The sequence below is a fragment of the Anomalospiza imberbis genome, chromosome 2 (genome assembly GCF_031753505.1).
Source record: "Anomalospiza imberbis isolate Cuckoo-Finch-1a 21T00152 chromosome 2, ASM3175350v1, whole genome shotgun sequence".
NCBI classification, from domain to species: domain Eukaryota; kingdom Metazoa; phylum Chordata; class Aves; order Passeriformes; family Viduidae; genus Anomalospiza; species Anomalospiza imberbis.
The window spans coordinates 112,998,388-113,019,327 of NC_089682.1; the positions used below are offsets into that span (position 1 = coordinate 112,998,388).

A 20,940-nucleotide genomic window follows, 5' to 3' on the forward strand; every position below is an offset into this window, starting at 1 on the left:
TACATGACCAGTGCCACTTATTAGCCAATGTATTGTGAACTTTTTGATATGGTTCCAGGTGCTGATCCCTGAATACAGTATGTCTGAGAATTTAAAAGTGAAAACAATCAGGGCCAAGATGAATCAGTTAGTGAGTGAAAGTCTCTTAACATGGAGGCATATGAACATGGAAGGTATCAAATGTTGTTTTACATTAAGGCAACCTCTGAATGAGACCCTTCAGAGAAATAGCAATGCTGTCTTGCTAAAACCAACTTTGATCAGTCTGAATCTGTTTGCTCACTGTATTCCAAGTTTAGCAAACACCTAAAATTCTCTTGCTGATACTTTTTCAAATGGCAGGATTCATCTCTTATGGTTCATATCCTCCTAAACCAGGTTACACAAGTCACACTCTAGAAATGACAGTTCTCTACGATCACAAGAGGCCAGATGACATACGAGTAGAGCTATTGGGCTTAATTCTAGTCATGGTTATGTCAGGTGGGCCTTGCCTAAACACATGCAGTGTCAATAGTGTCATATCTGTGGTGTTGGCTTGCAAAATGACAGTGTGATGCCACTCAGAACCAGTGCTCTATGGCACACGCTTTCTATGGCCCTGGCACCCAGTTAAAGAGTGGATTTGAATACAAACATCCCGGGAACAGCAGGCACCAGTCAACAATACCTGTCAAACATATGTCATTTCATATTTACTTTCTGTACTTTAGACACCTTTTAAGCATCTAGATGACCCTTTCCTAATATTTCACAGATGCAAAATGAAAGCGTCACGCTCTAAATACTTTCTCAACCAAACTTGGAACTAAAGTCTCAGTTTCCTCAGACCTGTGGCCCAAAACATTTGCTATGGCACGTGTCACAGTCATTCCTGTCCTGCTGATATTAAGCTTTTTCCAACATAAGACACTGTTTTCCACAATCCTGGCAAGGGGACAAGAAGACATAAAGGGTAAGTAGAGTGTTAACAGTTCATCTTATGCTAACCATCTCAGATGTCTAATCTGAACTTGTCAAGGCACTTTCTACAGCCCATAGAGAGAAACAGAGAGCTGCAGTAGGAGAGGTGTCCAAGATAGGCAAAAGTGAATCAATTAATTTTGAAAGCTGCAAAGAGCAGCATGATTCCCATTGCTGAAAGTCATATTCAGCAAAGCTCAGAAATTCCTTCTCCAGGCAAGAACAGAGGTTCTGGTATAGCTACTGGGCATGGAAGCCTTGCTGAGAGATAATTCCTCAGTGTACACAGTGGAGGATTCTCTCTCTATGTAATATCATTGTAATTGCAGATGCATTTAGGCTACATAATGTTCTGTGGACCACCGAGGATGAGTCAAGAGTTATTTTGTCCTGGAACAATAACCTGACAAAAGAAGAAACCAAGAAATACACTGTGAAGTATATTTTGATTTATAAGTTCTTCAACACCACTAAGGAAAGGAAAGTAAGTTCTTCAGAGGTTGCACATATTGTAAAGTAAAATAATATATTGTATTATTCAGTAGATGAGTTTGCATCTTTCCCTTTCAATACTTAGAACTGTCTACCTTCATGGAATTTCTTCTTCCTCCTCTTAGGAAAGACTGCAGGAGAAGGAAAAGATAATACATCTTAAATTACACTCTGGTTTTAATGCTAAAGTTAAGACACAACTTTTTGCAAAAGAAACAGAAGACATAATTAAGGAGAGTGACTGGACAGAATTTACTTACAAGGCACCTCCAGGTCAGCTATTTCCTGCTTGTTGTTAGGACATCCAAGCATTTGTGATAATTTCCTGTCTTACTTGGAGAATTTCTGAAATCTCATCATTATCTTCTGCTACTATTTTTTTTTTTTTTGGTACAGATATGTTAAGAATATGGTTCATAATACCTTGAGATATTGCAGAATTATTTCCCTTATTAAATGTGTTCAGATTCAGAAAACTCCAGCTCTGCTGAGCAAGATGTCAGTATGACCCAAACACTCTTTTCATTTCCTTAGCAACTCATGTATCATAAAGATTGCCTTCTGTATCACATGATTTCAGCAATTCTTAAAAGATCAGAGATTTTAATTTAAGTGGGTTAGTAAGGCTTTTGTAGCAGATGTGCTTCCCAGTTTTCTCACATGAAACTTTTTCACACTTCTGGAAATAAGCCAAGATAATGGGTTTGTAAATACAACCATCATACTGTTATTAGGAAATCAATGTAAAATAAACATGGCTCTTTCTTTTTACCATTTTTTTGTTGCAGTCTACATTCAGAATCTTTCGTGCATCATATATAACATTTCTTTTTTCAATTGCACCTGGCACATCAAAGCAGAAGCTCCTGAAGATATCCAGATCTTTACCTCATACAGGTAAGGATGTTTAGCCAAATAAGTATGAAACCATGATTTTGGACCTAAGTATTTGATTTAAAAAAAATCCTTATATTTCCTTATATATATATATATATATACACACACACACACACACACACACATATATATATATATATATATATATATATATATATAAAATCACACATTTATAAATATATAATATATATAATATATAATATATACTATATAGTATATAGTATATATAGTATATTATATATACTATATATAATATACATATATTTAATAAATGTATATGATATATTATATATAATATATATAATATATTATATTTATATTTATAAAATATATTTTTTAATATATCCTTATACCATATATTTCCTTCTCACAGACATGTAGGAAAGGTTTTTGCATGCCAGCAATATATAAAAAATGCAAGGAAGAAAAATATTGGATGCTATATGAAAGAAATATATTTCCAACCATCAAGGAAAATAAATTTAAACATAACTGTGAGAAATTTGAGAAATAGTTCAAGAGGACTGTCTTATTACAAAGCTTTCACACCTCAGACAATAGGTAAGTATTGTCTATTATTGTATATTATGAAAAGTTTATTTATTGGTTTCTTCATGAGAAGTGAAAAAGGAAATAGGTGTGACAAAGTCATAATATTAATTCTAACTATTTAGGCATTCATCTTAGTGTGAATATTACACAAAAATTGAACAAAATTAATTAGGTTTGAAGGTTTTTTAATTTTTTCATCTGAATTATTAACATTCTTTATCTATCATTTTAATTAAAAGAAAAGAGCTAATATGAGGAAACAATATTTATAAGCATTGCACCCTTGTTTCTTTTTTTTCTTTTCTATCCTTTTTTATAGTGCTGAGCAAGTGTGATTAAGAAAAAAAACCATAAATAGTCACAAGTCTCATTTATAACCTGAATTTAAGAATATGATTGTTTTCAGAGATTAGTAGCATTTTTATTTATTTTTTTTAATTTAAAAATATCTTGGCAGTTATTTTTAATTATCTACTGTTTTGAACGATCATATAAAATTACTTTTCCTAACTTCTCTGGAAGTTTGAATTAATCTCATGGGTGAGAAATTCACCTGAAATTTAGCAAAGATTGCAGATTCAAATGCCTTTTAAGTCTTTAACATGATCATCTTCCAGACCTGTAACCTGGGAATCAGTCACAGCTCAAGGGATAGCAAAAAATATAATTCAAAACTCCAAATATTTATTCTGAGTTAAATCTCATCTAACCTTTTCTAAGACATTTGAATTGTTTGCTTTACCTAAAGCTTTACGCTGCAATCAGAGCCAGCTATAATCTGACATGTGACAAAAGGATGAAATTAAATTGCTGCCTATTCTTGACATCCTTAGAAGGGAGAATGGTCTGGTAGCAGTGTTTCAGAGGCTAAACAAAAATCCCCTGCTTCTTACTCTTCTCATGGCTCATGTCTCTTCACAGCTCCTGGTGCGACCCCACCCTCAAAGGCTGCTAGGGCAAGCACAACAGCTGCTTGGACCTGTGGTGCTGCCACTCACCCTCTCTGCCTCTCTGGCTTTTCTCACTTCGCAGCCCTGCCATCCCCAGATCTCACTGACCCTGTCTGCAGAAGCTTGCCATGCACTTCTTTCTCTGCTGGGAGGGATTTTTCAGAAAACTCCAGCTGGAGTTCTTCCTTTCAGAGAAATGCAGCAACTGCTGAGAAGGACTGAGGATGCCTGAGTACTGAGCACACACTCAGGAGCAGCGCTCTAACAGTTGCCATGCTAAAAACCAGCTGTAGGTTTGCTTATATGAATCCAAGGCTGAAATCCTGGGGACTCAAATGTCCCTTGCTTCCAATACTGTACTTCCTCCAGAGCAAGAGCTTGCTTGCTCCTCTGTAGGAGAGAGAAAGAGAGATATTTCTTAAGCATCTGAAGAAATCTTCATGTATTGAATCAGATAAATTCTCAGGTTTTTCTGAGAAATTGTGGGTGCCCCATCCCTGGAAGTGTTCAATGAGGTTTTGAGCAACCTTTTTTTTTTGAACAATTTTTTTTGAAAAATTTTTTTTGAAAAATTTTTTTGAAAATTTTGAAAAATTTTTTTGAAAATTTTTTGAAAAATTTTTTTTGAAAAATTTTTTTTGAACAATTGACAGGTTCAATGAGGGTTTGAGCAACCTGGTCTAGTGGGAGGTGGGATTTGGAAACAGATGGTCCTTCAGGTCCCTTACAACCCAAACCCTTCTAAGATTCTATGAATTCTGAGATTCTATGAATTTCTATGTGCCCCCTCTGTAACCCCTCTCTGAGATGAAATTCAATTTTTTTAAAGTAATAATACCAGGACTGTGGGTAGACAAAACACATGTATCCTACATGACATGGAGCCAGTAGCAGACTCAGGGAATCCTCAGCACCGGCACTGGCTCCGGAGAGGACCTTGTTCTCCTTCCCACTCTTTCTGGCCTTCCTAGAAAGATACATGAAAAACCCCAGCTACGTCCCTTTATTTTGAGGCACACCCTGAGCAGCAGCTTCGAAGAAAATGTGTCACTCTCTAGAATGTCTTCTTTGGGTGTGGCAAACTCCAAAACACTCAGATGTATATTTTAAGGACTGATGTACTTTCATTTGTTTTACATCTGTTTAAATATGAGAAAGAGTATGAGGTACAGAAGGTCTCTCTCTGCTCTTTATTTTTCAGAGAAGCTGAACCCGCCAATCAACGTCTCAGTTTCCCTTGAAAACAGAAGTATTAAAATTCACTGGAAACCTCCACCTACTATTGGTTCAGCAAGGAAAAAGTGTTTTTTGTACCAAGTGAAAATAACAGATCATAAGGTAATCAGTTTCCCTGGTAGTACACTTAGTCTGTACAACATAACTTCCACAAAAACAAGGAATCCCTCAAACTTAACAGAATTTAATCTCAAACAAACTTTAAAGAAATCCCATTATCTTTAATGAATAATCCAACTTGTCTTTTTAGTAAAAATGAAAAATCAATACATTTTATTAAATCTTTCAGAGTCAGGCTTGCATTGAAGTGAATTTGAAGTTTTTGGCTTCTATATTAAATTTGAATTGTACATTATTATCACAGTATTGACTTTTTGTTATAGAAAAAGAAGTATTGTCTGAAAGCTAGGAAAGGTTGTCAAGTACCATGGGAAACAGGGTTAGAATTTGAAATGCTGGTTAAAGCAAAACTCAGGAATAAGGAAAATCCTATGATTAGGAAATGCATGTCAAATATGTCAACATGAAATAAGGAATTAGAACATAAAAGTCAACACAGAAGAAAAAAAGTCTGTGAAAAAAAGCATTGAACCACAATCTGAGTCAATCATTCTGTGTTAGGCAAAGGTCAAGTGTTATTCAAGTGTATATGACCAGCATGTCACATGTAAGGTGCAGGTTGTGACTAATTTGCCTGTCTAGATGCTGAGTTTCCCCTGAAGTTTCATATTGTGCTTTGGGTACCACAAAATAATAATAGACACCAGAACTGGAAAAGCCTTAAAGGAAAGAGAAAGAAGTGACATGGTGCACAGAGTCAAATCCACACCACAACAGTCAGTATGAGGAGAACAGATCATGCTTTCCTAACTCCAAGGAAGCAAAGATTCCATGCTTCTCCATGTATGAGATTCATACTTTCTACTTCTTTGCAGCCTTCTAACGTCACTTTTAATTTCTACAAGCAAAAGTTTTCTCTCTTTCTTAATACTTCTTAAAATTTTAACATTATTTATAGAAGTTTGCTTCTTTATTTAAAAGTGATTAGGGTTTATTTAAAGGTCCCTCTGCTTTAAATTCCACCACCCCATTTTTGGGCTTGATCTTTAGTAGTGATGTGCTTTTTTTTTTTCATGGGCAAAATTAAAGATGTTTCAGGATAGCCACAAAAACAGTGGACATCCTTCAGCTGAGAAAGGAAAGATTTTATTATAACAGAGAAGCAAGTGTAGCATACTACCCACACCAAAATCTTGAAATTTGCAGTTCCATAGTTACTGTGCTCATCCCACATGTGGTGATAAAAAATGAAAGTGGAATCAGTGTTTTCAAAATCCTAATGTCCTGCCATAAATGATACCTCCTTGCATCTTATCAGTTCCAGTCTCTCTTCATGTTCAGTTCTGAATTTTAACCCACATCAGATGAGAGTCAAATTGTATCTGGACATAAGAACTTTTTCTGAAAATCTCTTCCTACTAGTTAGAGATGTAAATAGTAGTATTTGACATCCCTAGTTTATATCTGTTTGAACTGCAATGCAAAATATTTTAAAGTAATCCCCTAAACCTCTCTTGATAGATTGCAAATGTCACTGCAGAGAACTATAAGTATCCATTTCATAAGCCAGCAAAAAGATGTGCAGCACAAGTGAGGGTAAAGAAAGAGATTTGCATAGCAAACAAGATCTGGAGTGAATGGAGTGAACCAGTATTTATTCATGATGGTAAGTTATGTACTTACTACTCATCACTGTTATCATGGGTTATGTCACTACCATTCAATATATTTACTTCATTATTGCCTCTCTTCTTCAGGCTGCTTTGGGGCATAACTCTGCCTAGGGGTCCATGGCACACACCAGGCTCACACAGCTCTGCCATAGGGAAGTCCTTAGTCTGAGTTCTATTTCCTTGGTCTTTACAGAACTCTTGTCCTGAGTTAAGTTACACTTGACTCTTGACGGCCTTTAAGAAGTAATAAATGGTCAGCAGCTGTCAAGGTCCTAACACCATCATACCTCCACCCTGTTGCCTTGCCCTGCAAAGGACAGCCCATACATCTCTAAAAAATACTTTCAACTGGAGTTATTAAGCCAAGAAATCCACAGAAATCATAACATTCATCAAACCACATAGTCTTTAAGGACTAAGTCCAAAATGTCCCTTGTTACACTGGTGGAATAGTTTCTTATCTGACAGAGATAGGAAATGGTTTAGCTCTCATTTAAATACATGGGCTCTGGCCCCAACACCTCACTCGAGCACAAAGTAAACAAGAGCCTTGCAATACTTTTCCTTTAACCTCTATGAAGAAAACACCTAACAGTGGTGTGCTTACAAGGGAAACTTGTGCTTTCCATGATGAGAAAAATGCCTCCACATGCAGAAGCTTTCTGCCAACAGGTTAGGCAGAGGGGCAGTTGCACAGTGGTGTGATGCTGTATTTATGAAGAGAAACTTGTGTGTCGACACGCAAAAAATTATACAGCACTATGGGTAGTAAAACAAAACAAGGTAAGTATCATTATTTAATACAACAGACTGTGTTTTGGAATACGTCCTTTTGATTTTTGAGCTTCAAATACATATTTAACTGAGGACAGGAAATGCCAGGCATGACATTATTATTTTTGAAATTGATTGAATGTAAATTCAGTTATAGAGTTTACTGGATACTGGCTGCCTGCTCTATCAGATGCCTCATTCATTGTATCCCACTGGTCTGCTGAAACCTTTTTTGGCCTAAATTCATTCATTTAATTTCAAAAGCATTCCACTAGTGAAATATCTAGAGAAAGAAACCTAATTGCCCTTCACTTTCATTGTGGTGAAGGAGAGAAATTTTCAGGCCATAAGAGTCTTGATTTCTTCATTAGAGATTCCCCTCTCTTCTCACTAAAGACAGAGAGAGTCTAGGACCACTGCATGGCCTAGGAGGGGTCTGCCTGGTCTGTCTGCCTGGCATCAGGCCAGACATATCTGTAGATATGGAAATCATGTGTAGATAGGGGAAATCAGAAGAGGTCCTCTGGGAGGAGGCATGCAGATTTATTTGTTCCCTGCCAGCCTTTCACCAGAAGAAGGAAATGGAGTTCAGCAGTCACCCGTTCTGGTTCCAGCCTACCAAACCTTGCTCTCAGCATCTGCCAGTATCCTTTAGCTGTTTTCAATACTGCTGCCTTCCCAGCTTCCTTTACAGCTGTTGCTGAGGTTCAAGAATCACAGCAGCTTTCCTCCACTTCAGAAAAGTTTAGGATGGACAAGACCCCCATGGCACATAAGCTGTAATATCTGCATGTGTTCAGTGCAGCAGGATGATTTACCCTGGAGCATACTGCACGTGTGGTGCAGCAATTCCCCTCCTTCCTACTCAGGAAGGATCAGTGGTTTTATAAAATAAATCTATGGACATACTCCATTGGAGAGTCAGGTGCTCAGCTAAATCTCTTTACATACCTCCTTTACTCCCCTCCTTCCTACTCAGTAAGGATCAGTGGTTTTATAAAATGAATCTATGGACATACTCCATTGGAGAGTCAGGTGCTCAGCTAAATCTCTTTACATACCTCCTTTGATGCTGAGCTAAATTTTTTCTGTCCATTTTACTCTGTATTCTGTGGAAATGATTCTATCTGCTTCTAATTGAAAACATGTATAAATGGACATTATGCAAGTAACTTGAAAAGAAAAACATCCATTCAATATTTTTGTTTTGAATTGTATTGATTTTTCTAGTGTTACACAATGTCTTTCTACTGAAAGTCTTGAAGAAGCATGGCATGACCTGCTTTCTGTTTGCTTCTCCTTGACATTCTACTGTTTCATCTAGGAAATGTGCAACATTTCTTTAAGAATACATTCTAAAAAGGCATTTTGGCCTTTATTTAAAAAAAAAAGCTGAAACATCAAAATAAAATAACATAATTCAAAACATAACTAAAATATTTGTTCTGAAATGTTCCTTTGACATGAAAAGAATTTGCTAATTTTCTCATGAGGAAAACATTAATTCTCCTTTGGAATTAGCATATGCCCTCAAAAAAAAAACCCCTCACAATTTAACCTGAACTGAGCTACTTACTATAGAAACTTTCTGCTAAAAAAAGAAATGTTTAATGAGCTTTATTAGTATGTAGAAACTTGAAATAATTGGTCTAATTTTTAAAGCTGACGAGCATTCACAGATCACTTTGAAGTTCGTAGTAATTCAGAAGTGTTCTGCATTTTTGCAAAGCAAGCCACTTGTTTTGGTTTCAAAGTTCTGTTATTTCTGTCAAACTTAAAGTATTTGCATTTGAAAAAAAAACCCACCATGAAATGGTCTACCCAAAAGAATATATGTGCTTCTTTTTCTTGCTGCTTTCCAAAATGCAAGAAGTAAGAAAGCAGGAGAAGCAAACTTTGTGGTTCAGCTGATGATAAGAACAGGACTTCCTCTTCTCCTGGGTGTGTGCATGATATAAGGTTAGCAGAATGATGCAGAGAAATTACCACAAACTAAAAAAAAATTCTTCTACATGGTCCAGAGGTAGTTCAGAATAAGTTTTCTGAGCCCTCATCTCAGACAGCAAGAGGAAAGTAACTTCATCTTAAAGTGAATAAAGTGTAGTTTTGTACTTTAAAGAAGATAAGGCATATTCGTGTAAGTTCTACCCACAAGTTTCTGAGTTTTGTCTTGGTTTCATATGAAATTTGTGGAAATAAATGGGTTCAAACTCAGAACTTTTATTCTTTTATACTTTGATTTTAATCTAGATTGATCCTAAAACCAGTTTAACTGGCCTCAGACTATAAACAGCTCTATTTTAAGAGCTGTCCTTGCCTGTTTTTCTTCAAAATACTTAGTTAAAACCAGTCCAAACTAGTTGTGGTTCTGAAGCTAGATATTAAACAAGAAATAAAATTTCCCAGAAAAACATTTCTGAGTCAACCAAATACATTGCTATTTTGGGTATTTTGGAGGAAGAAATGCAAGGTACAGAGCAGTAGTATTTGTTGAACAATATAAATATGTATTGATGCCATTTCTTTAGGACTGTGCCAAGCAGGGTTAAAAAGGTAAGTATAATAGAAACCAAATGCTACTTTTTGAATCCAAAAGGATATTTTGCTTGAGAAAATGCTTTTATTTTCATTTTGCCTTAAATCAGTTACAGCTGTGACGTGGTAAGGAGGCAGAAGCAGGGGACCATGGTGTGTGGAGATGGGAGGTAGCAGCAGTGGGAACTCAGGAGCAGCTGGATCAGCAGCAGAAGTACCAATGGCAGATGGACAGAGGGTTTGATATCCAGAGGAGTCAAGGCTGTGTGAAAATATCCAGTGGCGGGGCAGGCCATGTCCAGGCTATGAGAGCAAAATTCCAGGAAAAGGAGGGAATGGAATGAAGAAAGAAGTGCTGGACAAAGTCAGCAGCAAGGCTGAGGGCTAAAAGGAGGAAGTGGGGGAAGGAACAGTGCTGAAGTCAGAAGCCCTTTTCTCCTAAAAAGTCTCCAGGAAATGTTTCTTTAAATCTGTGACAGTTCAGGAATAGAGCAATATTTATGAGTCCATAATTAATCAATTTATTAAATACCCTAGCCTCTCCCATATAATTAATATTGCTTTTCCCTTTTCTTCTTCTTTTTTTTTTTTTTTTTTTTTTTTTTTTTTTTTTTTAAGAAAAGACAGTGGATATCCTAATGCTAAGCCTTGCATTGTTTTGTCCTCTGGTTTTCCTTGGAGGTCTTCTGATATATGCATGTAGAAGGTAGTGTACGTTTCTGATAATTGTATAAATTTCTGGTGGAAGAGGGGTCAGGATGAGAGTAAACTATACAATGGATAAAAGTCAAACATAGATTTTCTCAAGAAGTAGTTAATTGTGCTTTTCCAGCTATTGTTCTAACAAACTAGTGCTTAATGTTATGACCTAGTGTAAGACACTGACACTTGTAATTCTTCTCTCACAGCTCCTACCACAGTCCTCCACAGATCCAGTCTCACACCTTATTCTCTGATGTATTTCTGCCACTATAAATGACATTTTTAAATCTTTCTCTGACAGCTGCCTCTCTAGCTTCAGTGTGACTTTATTCCATGCTTTCACAGGTTCTGCATTCAAGGCCCCCTATATTAATCAGACCAGAGATGAACTGCATGTCATACTGTCCAATTTCATTTCATAATCCATGGATATTGTGAAAGCAGTCTTTCACTCTAAGCTAGAGTTAACTAGAAATAAAAAAGGGAAGTCAGGCTGATGGAACAAATTTCCTTTGCTGTACTATTAATACCATTAATAGAGCAAAGTGATAGAAGTGGCCCTACACACAGCAGCAGTTAATGCTGTAACTCTCTCTATGCCACTACTTTTTGTCTGGCAGCATAACTTCCCTGTTGAGAGCTGCCTATGGCAGCAAAGGCTTTCTTGAGCTGAGAAATAAACTTGTCCAGGATAGGATGATGACTCAAGATACCTTAATATTTGGAAGGTGCAGTATGTAAGTGGAGCCTCTATTGAAAGTAAACATTATTTAATTAATGACTAATCATTATTCCTGATTTATATAAAAGAAGCTATCAATTTTAAATTATGGAAAGAACAGATAGGAATAATTTTTTAAGCTACAGACATAGTAGCATGCCACAAGTTCTCAATTTGCTTGGAAATAATGCTTCTGTATAAATAATAGGGTTTTTTTTATATACATCCAGTCCTTTTAAAACTCTTGCAGGTTAGAAACCAATTAGGCTAAGGAAGAGCTAGGGAAAATGTTGAGAAAAGTGTCTATAGTGAAAAGAAAGACAGAAAAGGTTAAATGGCTTTAGAAATAGTATATGCCTGTCTTGGAACTGGAATATATATTGCAAAGCATTAATGTCTGATCTGTTTCTGCAGACAAGAATAGTTGCGTGCCTGTATCACTGTCTTGCAGGTATAGATGTCTGGAAGTTTTAACCACACCTGTTCCACATCCTTCAAATAATATCAAAACGTGGTTAGAAGATGAGACTCACCACCAGGTAGTGTGTCTTTTTTCTCTCACCACATTGACACGCATGATGTTACTTGCAATCGGATGGTACAACATTGCATTTGGAGCAGCATGTAATTGAAAAAAAAAAAGAAAAAGGTATGTACAGCATTTTTAGTGAAGCCAGAAGAGAACAGAAAACTTTTAGAGGTTACAGGACAATGATGTCAGTAGACAGGATGGAGAAAATCCTCAGGGGACTAAAATGTCTAGTGTGCTCAAAGGTGTTTCAGTATATCCACACTCAGTGGGCCAACATTTTAAGGAGTGCTCACCCTGAGTCTCTGAAGAATAGTCAGTTATGGGATGTTATACAAGTAAACGGGTCGCAGCATGTTAGCAGTTATCAAGGGGAATTTTCTATGGCAATCTGCAAGTCATTGGCTATGCAGTAGTAAATGTGCACAATCTTAGAGCAGGAAAGAGGAGGCTGCACAATTCATGCAATATAACCTACCCCAGCTGTGCCCCTGCTTCAGGACAAAGCCACAAGCAGAGGTGTTTACATTGAAAGAGCTGATGCACTATGAGTTAAGGTGCTTGCTTATCTCATGCCAGATTACAAGTCTTCAGTCAACTTGGCAAAACAAGGACTAAATATTTACAGTATTTTGTGACTGTCGTTAATGGAGCTCCTTGGCTTGCACATTCAACGTTTCTTATTGCTGTCATTGTGTGAGTTGCAGGGGAAAATGTGCTAGTCAGGCAGTAATTTAGATCTGTGTAACTCCAGAAAAGCTACACAGTGTACTGTGTGCTAAAAGGCACAGCAAGATTGCTTCTTACCTGGTTCTGCAACACATGAGGAGAAGGCACAGGTGTGCCCAAATTATGTTGTTTTTGGTGGAAAGCACCATTCTTTCTGCTCTGTGTGCTCGGCAGGATTTCTGTAAATTTTACTCTATCCTGCCATATTATTGTACTTACGCTGCAATATCAAAATATCTTCTAGTCAAGCATTCAGCAATTTAACTAGCAATTTCCAGTGTGTTCCCTTAGGCTATTTTCTTTCCCAAGATCTTCCAATACTGTGTTTTGGGGCTTTTTAAAATAATATATCTACGTGATTGCAAACTCTGAAAGAAACCACAGGTATCTCAATCCAGGAACCATAATTTGAGTTTTAAGGCAGGAGGAATGGGCTGTTTCATTTAATTTTATCTTCTCAAAACAAATCTATGGGAAAAACAATGTGCATATCTATATAATCAAATGACAAATTAAAAGATTGAAGTGTTTTGAACTTTCACCTGGAGTTCATTCCAGAAGCCTTGGGCTGGGTCTCAGAGCAGACTCTGCTCCTCTTCTTCACTGCACTCATCTTCTCAGAAAAGCTCAAGAGCTCCAGAACGGGCCTGAGGCCAAGTCCCTTATTCTCAAGATTCAGAATAATTTCTATGACACTTCTGGTCAATATAATTTGACCAAATTTGATGCTAAAGGTGCCATATTGACCCTGAGCTCAGCTGGTTAAAGAGTATATTTATCACCTCTTCTGTGCTAAAGTCCTTCTCACCCATTTTTTACCAGTAATAGTGAGCAAATAAACCGATAATACCCATTGTGGCTATGAATATGGGCAGGCAGAATACAGAATCATCATCACCATCAGCTTTATATTCTGTATCTCTCTTCACATTAGAACTCTGTAAGCTGCTGTGCAGGGGTCTTTGTATTCAATATATAATCACCACAAAAACTATATTTAATGTTACCGACAGAGAAAGAAGTGATTTCCATCCCCAGACTATTACAAACACTGAATAAACCTTTGACAGAAGACTTCAGCATAGCTGGGTAGTTACTGTCTACATGATAGCAACAAATTACTGAGACGACACTGTGATCTTTTGATCCAAGTGATTGTTGATGGCACAATGGTCATATCAGCCTGGAGAGTGCCAAGAAATAACATTAAGGCTCAGAACAACTAAGCAAACTTGCCTGTGAGCAACTTGTAGATTGAGAGAGTAATTAATATAATCTTTGCATTGCAGTTGCAACAGAGTAAGGATTATGTACTGATCCCAGATATATGCCAAATAAGTTGAGTTCTTGTAAAAATGCACAGAAATTTTATTACCAATGAATGCAGATTTTGTGTATAATGTAATTTTTATTCAACAGCAACATATGTCAATGCAAATGGAGATGCACTCAGAGGTTACTCTGGGAACACCAGAAGAGAACAGAGATGAGAACATTTGACTACAGAAATGTTTGAAGAAATTTGTGTTAGAAGACCTATAGAGATGACATGCCTTTTTTATCTGCATGCAAGTGTACCTTTCCGTGAGGTGGACAACATTCTAACAGATCAAAGAACAGCTGATATGGGAGTTTGTCTGAGCTCAGTAACTTGAAGTACTTTGCACTCTGACAACATGCAACTCTTAAAATTAGCTTTGAATCACAAACACAAAGCAGTATCTTGCAGTTTGTCTCTAAAAAACCTGATCTTCAGTCCAGTAAAATTAGAGCATCTCAGAAAATATAAGCTAATATCGAGGTCCATTTGTGTTAAAATGAAATTAGAGTTAGTGTTTCATAACGCTATAATAGCTTCCAAGTACTGTCTGATAGATCAATTCCTTTTGAAGATTGGCTGTTCATACAAATTCATACTAGTTATTAACATCTGATTGAAGTGTTTATGAGAAATGGTGGAAGCAGTAGATGTTTCTAGAAACAGCAAGAGAATGTCACAAGTGTTCTCTAAAACTCAAAAAAAATCCCTCTCTGAGTCACTGCATTGTGTAAACACACATTAACCAGAAAGAAGAGATATGCGTGAAGACAAGGTCTTTTAATGTTGTGGACTTTGCTGTTGGTAAAATAAGTATTAGAGAAAACTTTAAACGAGGTAAAGAAAACAAAGTTTTCTGCTGTATTGCGATTTTTTAAGTAAGTTTAACTCAGAGAAGTTATAAGTTCAGAACTGACCAATTTTTGCTATTTATTTTTCCCTGTCCTTTTAAAGAGTCTTTCCTACTGATTCCATGAGATGATGAGCTATCCTAGACCATTTTCAGGTACACAATCAGGGCAGATTATTCTGACTCTTAGCTGGGACAGTGTTTATTTGACTAGAAGAGAATGAACTGATTTTGCAAGGAAGATGTTTCTTTTTTGAAAGTGGGAAATTCAAATCAATGATGGACATAATTTTCTGGAAGGTTTGGAAGATACCTAAAACTTACTTGCTTTCATTACTGGTAATTTTTTTCCATGTCAGAATAAAATTGATTGGAAGAAATAACAATATAAAAATTTTGTTTGTGCTTTTGAAATATAAGGTTTCTAAGATACAGTTTGGTGCTGAGTCTTGATTCACCTAAATGTGCTTTTTGTTTTGGTAAAAAGTCCACAATGGAGAAGATTACACTATTTCTCCTTTATTATTAAGAGTGGCTGGTGACAGCTGGAAAGCTCAATTTAGAAATGTCTGAACAATAAAAGGACTATAAATGACTGTTTGCTGTAAGATCAGGTTAATGACCTCAAAAGAACAATCAGCTTTAGTAGGTAATGTTACATTTCTTCTTGCATTGTACTTTTCACAGAAGGCAAAGGTGTTTTTACCTCTGAACATCAGTGCCCTCCCCTCCATACCTGTCAGTCTGATGCCCACAAAAATCATCAGGCAGAAGTAAATTGGAGATATCAAGTAATGAGTCGAGTTTCAGTGAGACAATTCCTGTAATATCTCCCCTGTCTTGAGTGCTGAGGGGAAAACCCTCAGTCAACACAGTAACTTTTCTTTTGGACGACCAGACACCATGTCTGTGGGTAGACAATACAATTTATCCCATGGTCCAATGTTCAGATTTGTTTTCTCAAGAAGAGGGGAATGAATTCCCTTTTTCTGATAAAAATCATTAGATGAGGTATTTAGAAAGTGTCATAAAATTATAGATTCCTTTCTTGGTGAGGATATAGAATGGATAAAATGAAAAAAATCACAATATAAGTGAGGTAAGAGGGGTAGAGGAGGACTACACTGGCCACTCACATCTGGAACACAGACTTCATAGAGTGAAATCAGGCCACAGTGAATATTATATTGTTCCTTAAAATATATATTTTTATACATAAATTTTATATAGTTTTGGCTTGCAGTGCTTGAAGTTCTAAAGCAGTGCCAGGATTTAAAATAAGATAGAGAAAGTACAGATTAAAAGAATTTTATTATTTTATTTGAAAATAGAAGAATTAAATATAATTCTTTCAGATTAAAATTGCTTTTTTTACAAGAGGTCTTGGTCGATACACAGAACTTGCCCACATGAACATGACAGCCTCCAGGGACACATCACATAAAACATTATAATAATATCAGTTGTATCGAAAATTAATCCTAAAGTGCAAATTTGATAAAACAAAAATCCAGTATCTGGAAATCAAATATTTCCAAGAAATATTTGACCAGCATAGTCTCATAATAGTATAACTTCTCCTTAAAATAAAATATTATTCTAAACCTATCCAACACCTCTTCTCCAACAGTGGATTAATCTGCAATACATACATAAAGAATTTATATTTTAAATTGATATATTGCTGGCATTAAACACCTCAGTCTATACAAAATACTCAGCAAGTTTGCTGATGACATTGAAAGAAGTGGTATGGTTGACAGGTCTGAGGGACAGGATGTCATCCAGAAGGACTTGGTCAAGGTCTGGCACCCGGCTTGTGGGAACGTCATGAGGCTTAAGAAGGCCAACTACAGCAAGGATGTGATTTTCCCCCTTCACTCCATTCCTATCAGACCTTACCCGAAGACCCGTGTCCACTTCCGAAGTCCTCAGCACAGGAAAGACACAGACCTGTTGGAGCAGGCCCAGAGGAGAGCCACCAAAATGATCAGGGAGCTGAAGAACCTCTCCTAAGAAGACAAGCTGAGAGGGTTTGAGTTGTTCAGCCTGGAGAAGAGTTGATTTCAGGGAGACCTTATAGCACTTTTCAATACCCAAAGGGGGCTGACCAGAGAGCTGAGGAGGGACTATTCACAAGAGCATGTTGTGGTAGGACAAGGGGAAATGGAGGCAGACTTAGATTTAGCAATTAGGAGGAAATTACTGTGAGCATGGTGGGGCAGTGGAACAGCTGCCCAGAGAGGTTGTGGCTGCCTCAACCCTAGTGGTGTTCAAGTCCAGGTGGGATGGGGCTTTGAGCAACCTGGTGGAATGTGTGGAATGGGGAATATGTTCTCATCCATGGTGGGGGTTTGGAAGTAGATGGTCTTTAATGGTCCGTTCCAATCCAAATTGTTCTGTGATTCTCTGAAAATTCTACTCAGCTTGGCTTGCTTTCTCCTGCCAATGAAGGTCTTGCTTCATTGTGAATGAAGCTCTTGCTCCAGATGAATGACCTTCCTGTGTGTAAGACTTCACCTTCTGGTACTGAAGTGGGACCTGATGAGACACTGGGCAGTGCATTGCACGTAGGTTGCTCTTCATCTCCATTTATGCATACACAGAGTCATTAAACCCGGTGATATATCATGGCTGTCTGGTTTTATGCTTTCCACTCCAAGTCCCTGCTTCAGTCAAGTACATATAGCACACAGGCACTCAGGGCTCAGAGCGTTATTTAGTGTTCATGTTTATTCCTGAATGTCAGCAACTGTGTAGATAGCAGACATACCTTACTGAAGTTCCTGAAGGAAAAATAGCCCATTCTCTTTGCTTTTAAAGGAGAATAGTTTGAAGAGGATGATGGGAGTCAGCAAAGCAACCTTTGGCCTTGGGACTCAGCACAAAGGCTCATCTGGTTGCCCAGAGCTGTCACCTGCTCTACAAACAGCCTACTTCCAGTCAGAAATGTTCCTCAAGTTTTCAAATTGGTTTAATTTGGACCAAGTCTGCTGCTTTAACTGCGCTGAAAGAATTAAAGAAATACACCTCCTTCTCTAACTTGAAGACCTGTCCTTTATTAGGGACAAGATACACTACAAGATACAAGATTCAAATTTTTGCTTCCTCAGGTTTGGGTATCTAATCAAACAGAACCAGCCATGGCTCTGAGATATTGAGACAAGATCTCCAGCAATCTCAGTCTAGAACAGGTATCCAAGACAGGATGATCACCTCTTTCTTATTAGACACTAGATGATGATCAGACTCAGAGTACATGCCCACATTTTCTTGACTTAATTATTCTTTCTTTCTCTGACCTAGTGAAAGGAGATATTTTGGCCAAAGAGCTTGGCAGTTACAGCCTTTGCATTTTGGAGTCTTCCCAGCACAGTTAAAGATGTCATAGTTCATATATCATAATGTTTCCGACCAGCATTATTTAGCCAGCAATAGCAGTTTTGATCAGAAACATCCTTGTTCAAGTGCAAGGGCAGAGAATCTTGGGCCACAGTATTTAGTCTGAAGCCTGGGTTCACAATTTTATTCTTATCACTATCAAGTAGAGAAGCTGGAGGATGCAATACTTAAATGTATCAAATGCATGAAGAGCATGGGAATGCGTGGGTGTGTGTATGTGGGTACATATGCATAGCCAAGGAAATGGTGTTTGTACGGAAAACAGCACCAATATTCCTTAGGACTAAGTGTATGGTGCATGTGGTGTTCTTAGCATTCTGCCCTGTATTTCTCCATTGCAGATGTGCAAGTTATCTGCTGGCATTTGATTAACCAGTGCCAGCTGACTGATTCAACTTGGTCTACTTCCATGATGCTTCCTACAAAGTAACTTAAAAGATAAAGGTGACATTGGGAGATAAAAATGCTTTGGTGACTGATGCAGCACAGTGTTGTGCTTAGAGTTACATTACTGCATCTCATCAGAATATATACATCAGCCTATTTTTGGTAATCTCAGAAAAAATTCCAGGTCACAGCTTTGAATGCCAATTGCATATAAAGTCTGTCACCATGCTCTGGTTCTCCTGAAAATTGGCAGGTGGTGAAACCCCTGCCCGCTGGATAAATAGTTAGAGAATATGATTTTGGTATTTAGTTCAGAAAGACACGGAGTGACAAAGAACCAGCAAAGCAATTGACATCTTTGAGTAAAAACTACCATAGCTTTTTTCAACTTTCCTCTTAATATTCTCTAATTTCATAGAAGTTTCTAAAGAAACCACAATCATATGTATCTAGCTCCAGTGAAATCAAAACATACAAGGATTAAAAAATACAAAGTGTAATAGATAGGGAAAGCAAAACGTTAACAAAGAAGGAAAGAATAGATGAAAGTAGGGGGGAAGGATGAAAAGAATTAGTATTCCAGACCACACAGCACTATTATTATGTTTATATTAACTCACAAAATTAGTTTGGATTCAGCAAGCTGTCACTTTGCATTCATATAGATGAAAAATAATTGCATTTTAAAGTTTGTTTTGGCTTCTGGCTGTCATTTGGTTTTTTAAGCAATGACAAAAATGAGAAATAGGGTGATTATGTAAATATTCTAGACCACAATAGCTAACAAATACTCATTTCATCCTTGATTTTGTGCAGAAGGCTACTATGTGGGAAGCCTTTCTCCAGTTTTTTCTCCATCCTACTTGCTACAGGATATTGAAAATGTACATGTACCCAAAAGGAAACTTGACAAAACCGTGAAAAAATATCTATCAAAGACTTTTTAGATACATTGTCAACTCTTCTGACTCGTGGTTATTTGTTCAAAAATTGCAAGAGACAGGGACAATACTGCTGTCCTCTTGTTGCTTTCTCCCCAGGCTCCTGCTACAGACACTACTTGGGAGAAAATGGACCACTGGTCAAGGTCAGACATATCTTTGGAGCAGCTGGAGGAATGGCTGAGGCATTGTATGTCCTTCCAGACTGAGGGATTGATGAGCTCACTGCTAATGTTGAAATCAAGTATGCAACCTCTGTCTTCAGGAGAATAGCAAAACTTGCCACTCAGCTAACACCTAAACCCCAAAACCAGCAGAACTTTGTGGCTTCATAAAGTCTTCCAGTCCATCTTCACTAATGAACTTCATCTTCCAGACAAACTTTATTTGCCCGGACTTTCAGTGATAGTTTGGCAAGGGACTTTATCCACTTGTATAATTTCAGTAGCATCTTGATTCACAAGGTTTTTTTAATAGAAAAAAAGTTTTATTTAAAACACACAGGATGGAAAAGCTTTATCCCTGATCCCTTTTGGACATTTTAATAAAAATAAATAGTGATGTATATATCACGGGCCGTTTCAACATCAGGCAACAATAGAAAGAGATGAACACTAGCAAAATTGTGCCCATTTTCTGCAGGCTGGGGAGAATTTACAGTAACATATACTCATTATACTGTTAATACAGTCAGCTTTGATTCATTGTAAACCTGCTCTACTTGACTGAAGAATTCGGAAAGCATGAGGTCTTCAGGGTTATACACAACTTGTAAATTATTTGCATCCTTACATGTTTCAATTTATTTTTTTTGTGAAAACCAATATAAATAAAATAATACCTGTCTCATACGTTTCACATATTTTGGGTTCCTTGAAATTGAAGATAGTGTCTGTTATAGGAAAGGGCTGTGCTTGGGGAGAAGGCTAGTGCTGGTAATTTGAATCTAAGAGTCTTGAAGATAACTTGTTTGGGGATTTTTTCTTGTTCCTCTCCTGCCCTAATTCTATCCCAGGGATCTGTAATAAAAGTCTTGATGAAACCACTTTCCTGCAGTGGAAAGAGGGGCACTGCTGGGTTTTGTGGGGGCATGGACTTGCCAGGGCCACTCCACTACTGAATGATAAGTTGCTTCCCTCCCAGCTCTAGAGCAATGGGTTAGATGTACCAGCACAAGGAGATTTGGGGTAGAGGCACACTTCAGATGATTAAATTAGTGGAAACATGAT

General features: G+C 37.3%; 1 protein-coding gene across 1 annotated transcript; it reads left to right on the top strand.

Moving 5' to 3' along the window:
• Nucleotides 1-749: 749 nt before the first annotated feature.
• LOC137467364 (interleukin-5 receptor subunit alpha-like) lies at nt 750-14,598 on the top strand. The gene is made up of 10 exons (XM_068178869.1): nt 750-955; nt 1,293-1,447; nt 1,581-1,728; nt 2,244-2,352; nt 2,726-2,913; nt 5,056-5,192; nt 6,672-6,816; nt 10,751-10,838; nt 12,007-12,094; nt 14,233-14,598. The coding sequence occupies exons 1-10, from the start codon at nt 853-855 to the stop codon at nt 14,311-14,313; spliced, it is 1,242 nt and encodes a 413-aa protein (XP_068034970.1). The 5' UTR covers nt 750-852; the 3' UTR covers nt 14,314-14,598.
• The last annotated feature ends 6,342 nt before the right edge of the window (nt 14,599-20,940 follow it).

Excerpts from the sequence above, each read along its gene's own strand:
- LOC137467364 (XM_068178869.1), top strand. The coding sequence starts at position 853 with ATGGCACGTGTCACAGTCATTCCTGTCCTGCTGATATTAAGCTTTTTC. Across the intron at positions 1,448-1,580 it reads ACACCACTAAGGAAAGGAAA|GAAAGACTGCAGGAGAAGGA; the intron begins GTAAGTTCTTCA and ends TCCTCCTCTTAG. Across the intron at positions 6,817-10,750 it reads ACCAGTATTTATTCATGATG|AAAAGACAGTGGATATCCTA; the intron begins GTAAGTTATGTA and ends TTTTTTTTTAAG.